We start from the raw sequence: 5,930 nt of genomic DNA, 5'->3' as shown, positions 1-5,930 counted from the left end.
GAACCATGATAACCAGCACCCAGATCCAGAAACACATTCTTCTCAGCTCTTAGAAATCCCTTATTAGGAACCTACGGTTTTACCTTTAGACATCCAACCTTCAATGAACACCTATTTTCAGACATCTAGGAGATGATCTGTAGTTGAAATAAGCAATACTTCTTAAAAGAAGGCAAACAACGTGATTCGGTGCCACACGAGAGGAGCTCAGAGCAGGGTATCCCCGCCCTCCAGCACCCACGTGACCAACGTGCAAAAATCCAGCACGGCCCAATCCACAGGCACTGCCACTATGCGTCCATGAGCACAGGCTGGGATCTTCTAGGCTTCCTAGGTAGTAAAGAACATACACCTTTAAGACTACTCTCCACGTTCCCCCAAACTAAAAACACACTGCTAGGCGCTCTTGGTTCAGGAAGAAAACAATGTTTCAGTCTAGTTATCATGAGCCCTGGTTCTAACCTGAGTCAACACTGCTTTCTCTTGGCTAACACAGCACAATAAAGGGGGGGAACCGCGTCAGAGACTCCCATCCACCGCAAAGCAGGCACATTCCTTTTGGGAGACAGGAAGGACCGGACGAAGAAATGGTAATTAAAGACAGTGTGGACCCCAGCACTAGGCACACGGCACATACCACCGCAAGGCATTTACTGCAAAGTTCCTTCTAATAAAGAAAAAGTTTTCAACAGAAAAGTACATAAAAGACACACCTCAATGAAATGTCGCAGTCATTAAAAATGAAAACCATGAAGACCTCCGAGCTGCTCAAAAATAGCACTGACCGTGCTAAAGACAGAACTCAAACTGCAGTCATACTGCACAATTAGGCAAAAACGGTGACTAAACACAGGTAAACTTGGCTGGATGGGAAAGATCTAGAAAATGACACCCAGAGAGCAGGGGAGGTAGAGCAGTAGTTCCAACTTTGTTTTTATTTCAGCTTCTATGAGTAGGATACTATTGGACAATATGAAACTCATCTAAATATCATTCCTATGTAAAAGCCTTCTGGATCGGATTCATGCTCCCATGCTGACTTTCACGGTCAGTATCCAAGGAATCCTGTCCAAAGCCTCATCTGGCCAGTTTCTAAAAAAGAACCAGACCAGCTGCTGTTCATGCCCCCGCTCTTCTAGTTAAAGGGAGGAGCAAAGGTATTATGAGAAAACCCAAAAGGGCTGACAACCCCTTATATTTAAATAATACATTATACTTAGCATGTCCTTGATTAACTCAGTGGCACTGTAAGTTGGACAAAGATTTCTATCCTCCTAATATTATTTCAGTGAAAGCTGTGTGACTTGCCAAGATCTTGTGAGTCTAGTGGCAAGTCAGGCGTTGGCTCTGAGGACAGAATCCTAGCTCAGCCCCTTCCTGGCTGGGCTGCCCACAGCAAATGGCTCTAGTTCACCTTATCTTTAAAATACAGATAATACAAGCCATTTTGGAACTACAGTGAGGATTAAATCTGACACCAGGAAATGACCGTTTCCATGGGGGGGGAGGGGCAGGATGGCTCTTCAGGTCTTCTCCCATTCCCAAAACCCAAGGCCTTGTAGGTCCCCATGGCACGGCAGCAAGCTGAGGTCTGGCCAAGGCAAAAGAGGCAGGGAGTTCCAGGTGACCTTAGTACCAAGCACATAGTAAGTGCTCAAAGAGTATCTGCTAAATGGACCAACCCAGTCAGGGAGCCCTCTGTCATCAGATGATGATTAAGAAGAAAAACAGGCAGGAAGCCATCAGCTATCGGAACTCAAACTCTGGCCCCTTTAACTTTGAGACTACAGCGTTTATTTTGCACACGGCATACTGACGGCAGCATCTGCCACTGTGGAAGACAAAGTCTTCTGCATGTTATCTTCAGCTCTATTTACCAAATATGCCTCTGCGTGGTCCTATTTAAAGAGATTCAGAGAGAGAACAAACTGATGGTCCCTGGAGGGGAGCTGGGTAAGGAATGGGTGAAACAGGTGACCAGGATTCAGAGCGCACTTCTCGCGATGAGCCCTGAGTAATGTACAGAATTGTTGGTTCGCTGTATTGTACACCTGAAACTAACAGAACACTGTATGTTAACTATACTGGAATTAAAGTTAAAAACTTAAAAAATAAAAACATTCAGAAACCACTGCTTTCCAAAAAGAAAATAAAATAGTCCTACTAATATTGCCTTATCTCTGTAAGATAAGGCTCCTCCATCAGCTTCTATCAATCCTACTTTGGTGAATACAGCTATCTTTTATGAAACAAAATTGTATCTTGGAGGTAAAAACTGTAAACTGTAGCTCAGAGAAAGTGCTGATGGGTAAAGCAGAACTCTCAAGAACAGTTTAAAATGAACATGCCTATTCTATTTGAATGGCTTTATTGATCTTTTTCTTATCAATTTACTATAATATTCATAAACTGTTTTAAGTCACAATTATGTCATGGATTTCTGTCCTGTGTGCCTGATCACATCACAATTGCTGCGATCTCTGAAATTCCTCCGAATTACTGAGAATTCAGCTCTTCATGGCAAATCATTGTGCTGTCCTTCCAAGAAGTCACAAACCATCCCCTTCTGTGAGCAGCTTCTGAGGCTCTGGGCACACACTCTTAAGTCAGAGAATCAGAAGAGGACACTTTGTAGCTATGAGGTCAGCACCAGAGAAATGCGTCTTTACCACTTCAACAGCAGGCTCCATAGTATCCCTGAGACCATTTAGCTTCATTTCCCTCTGTGGGGGTCCAACCTGCACCCTAGAGCAAGAAGAGAGTAACAGGACGCCACTGACATCAGGACCTGCTGCTTCCTCTGCTAGGAGGTGGAAGCAGTCTTATCCTCCAGCAATTCTGGGCTGCACCGCCGAGAGCTCTCAGAAAGGGACCGTACCCTTGCCTTCACCGAGTATTACTCCTGTCGTCGGACATACAGACACAAAGACACAGTGGTCAGCCCAACAAGGACTACACCCATGGGAGCTGTGGTCCCGGTCAGTGGACACCAAATCCAACACGTAGGTGAGGTTGCAAAAAAGCAGAAGCTAGAGATGGTTTAAACCACGGTCTTCTCGTAACATCGGGCCTAAGCTGCTTTGCTGGAAGCCCTTCCCACTCTGCCCTTTCCAAGGGATGGAAATTCTATTTACTGTGTGTGTCAGACTAAAAGCCACTGTGCACTAATGCCGCCTCGGGCAGTTCATCACACTGCTTTATTCATAAGGCTGGGATACCGGGTAGAACCGCACGAATTTAACATCTTGCTGCGCCTGAAACGTTCATTAAGGGCTCTTATCTGCAGTCACCTGCCCACCCCGTTGAACCTCTCCGCTAATTTAAAGAGACTATAATCTGCTCACGTTTAAATTATGATGAACAGGAACATTTCCACTGGAAAAACTGTCACGCATCTTAATTTGTGCTGCCAATTAGGTCTTTGGAAAAGGAAAAAAACAAAAACAAAAAACCTGATCATCTTACATATAGTAATTTGCCCTAATTGGTGCATAATGGGTCAGATATAATTTGTGGATTACCCCCACCTGGTAAATAGTTTATTTAGCGTTTTAGAGGTACCAAAAATTAGCCTTATTATTTGATGGCAAAAGGTTCACTCCCGACCACACGTTCTGGGGACATTTTTAATCTAAACATGAACTGTGTATTTAAGTGGTGGAAGTACAGTTTGAACAGAACAACAGGTTTCCAGAGTCCTAGGTTATCAAGATACATTGTCTGATGAAATTCACATGGGGCTCAAGGCTCCTTGCAGAAAGGGTTAAGTCCTAGAGAAACCCAAGCCTCCTAGGAGCAGAGGATACTAATTATATGGTAAAGGTCAGTGGAAAAATAAAACAAAAAATGAACCCTATCTCAGTCCTTCTTACTCGTATTTCTTTTCCTTGTTTTTAATACCTTCCCCTCACTGGGGAAAATTAAAAACACTACTCTTTCTCATCAACATCCACAACAATTTTTTCTCAAATGTCTACTTTCAGGAAGCCTTTCGGACATCATTAAATGGCCAAAACGACCAACCATTAGGGGCTCTGCCTTGAACTGGAGCCAGGACCCAGGCAGGTGACAGCGGCCTGGGCTCTGGCGCCACCAACTTGCTGGGTCCCTTCGGTCTCCCAAGGATAGGCCCGGAGCCCCGCCTTCTCTCTCTCCGAGGCCCAGCACCCAGGTGGAGAAGAGGTAAAACACTCCCAGTCCAAGGTTAAGGTGGAACCGGTGAGTCAAAGGCATTCACAAAAGCAAGAAAAAAATCCAACCGTCACAAAGCCTCTCTCTGGCTCCCACAAGCTGCTTCCTTCCCTTTCTAAAAGTTTTCTTTTTAGTTCATTTGAAAAAAGTGGATATTGCTTACCTCTGAAGATACTAGGTATATTCGTTACTAGAAAGTAAGGAAAAGCTCTTTAAAGAAGTAAAATAGAAAACTGAGGTAACGTTCACATTCCCACCACCCACTGAAACATGGGGGGGGGGGCGAAGTACTCTCAAGTGTTTGTAAATGAGATTTATAAAGCCCAGTTTGGACCATAAAGCGTAACTGGGGTCCTGCTGTGTTTACGGTTTGAGATCTCGGGCTTTTTGTTTTTTAACTTGGCCTCATGACGTTGCCATTCCCCCCACCAAGTGGTTACAAATTCCTTGAAAATACTCACAAAAGTTATAGAACAAATACAAGAGCATTCCTTGTAAATTACACTCCCTCATCCAAGTTGAACTGTACTCCCGGCTATTTTTTAGAAAAATTACACTTTTCTGCAACTTCATCTCTTTGCCAACTCCAGGAGAAAGTGGGGTGCGCGCACCAGAAAAGCTCCCCGCACACACACACATCCCACCCCCCTCCACGCCGGATCTACCAGCGCTGCAAACGCAGGCGCTACGCCCCTGCTGCCTCCCGCCGGCACTTCCCTCGAAACGCTTCCACTCCAGGGGCTCGCGGCCCCTGCCGCCCGGCCTGCGACCCCCCGGTCCCCACCCAGGACCAAGGCGACTGCCGCGCGAGGTGGGGACGCCCAGCCTCTCCAGTCCGGGCGGCACAGCGGTAACCCACCGCGCACACCTGCAGGGCGCGCCCGCTCCGGCATTCCCGGGGCGAGGCTGGCCAGGTCCACAACGCGGTGGCCAAGGGCCACGTTTCAGCCCAAGGCGGGGAGGAGGGCCGGGCGCAAAGAGCAGGCCGGCCGGGCTGCGTCCCGGCTGCGACGGGACCCTCACCTGGGAGCGAGACGCCAACTCCATTCTTCCTACCCGGGCTCCGGCCTTCTCCTAGCACGCGGCTGCGGGAACCTGGCTCGCCACGGGCCCGGCGCACGCAGAACACCCGCGGCCGCGCAACCCGCGCGCTGCGCCTGGAGCTCCGGCGGGCCGGGGGAGGGGCGCACTCGGCGCCCGGGACAGGGGGAGCGCACCGCACCGCCCACTCGCCGCCGCCGCGCCGGGACTGCGAGGCGCGGGTCTCGGACCAAACTTCGCGACCGGTGAACTTCGCTTCGCCCGCGGCGTGGGCGGGGGCGGCGGCTGGGCGCGGCGGGCGGCGGCTGCCAGTGCGGGGGCGCCGGGCTCCCCCCTGCAGCGGAGGGAGGGAGTGGAGCGGTCCGGCCGGGTTTCGCGCGGGAGAAATGAGGGGGCCGTCCCGGCGCAGCCTCCAGCTGGCACGCCCGGCTACGCGCGCCGGATATTTGCAGGGTTTATTCCAGGTCCTGCCCTGAAGCACATGCCTCTGCTGTAATCTATGTCTCTCCTTCAGGAGAGCGTTTTAGAGCTACTTGAGAGCTCGTTTGGTTTAGTTGTTGTAAAGGGGCGGGGTTCTGCCGCCTCCCAAAACGTTTGCTGCAGTGTTCACTTTGTAAAACAAGCAACCCGGGTTTCTTTACGGAGGCCCTGGGGTTGGGAAGCTGCAAAATCCCCCTCGAACTTTAAACAGCCTTTGC

At 49.2% G+C, this 5,930-nt stretch overlaps 1 protein-coding gene across 3 annotated transcripts in view; it reads right to left on the bottom strand.

The window, feature by feature from the left end:
- Positions 1–5,396, bottom strand: part of CDCA7L (cell division cycle associated 7 like) — a 43,734-nt gene extending 38,338 nt beyond the window's left edge. For 2 of the 3 annotated variants that reach the window (XM_040644204.1, XM_040644206.1), the window contains exon 1: positions 5,215–5,395. In XM_040644204.1, coding sequence (XP_040500138.1) covers positions 5,215–5,238 — 24 coding nt within the window. In that variant the 5' untranslated portion in view covers positions 5,239–5,395. Of the gene's footprint in view, positions 1–5,214 lie in introns of all 3 variants that reach the window. The other variant, XM_040644207.1, reaches the window with a different exon arrangement.
- Positions 5,397–5,930: the final 534 nt, after the last annotated feature.

This window comes from Ursus maritimus, unplaced genomic scaffold, assembly GCF_017311325.1.
Source record: "Ursus maritimus isolate PB19 unplaced genomic scaffold, ASM1731132v1 scaffold_3, whole genome shotgun sequence".
Taxonomy (NCBI): Eukaryota; Metazoa; Chordata; class Mammalia; order Carnivora; family Ursidae; genus Ursus; species Ursus maritimus.
Note: the sequence above shows the minus strand (reverse complement) of the source record. Positions and strands in the feature narration are given on the sequence as shown.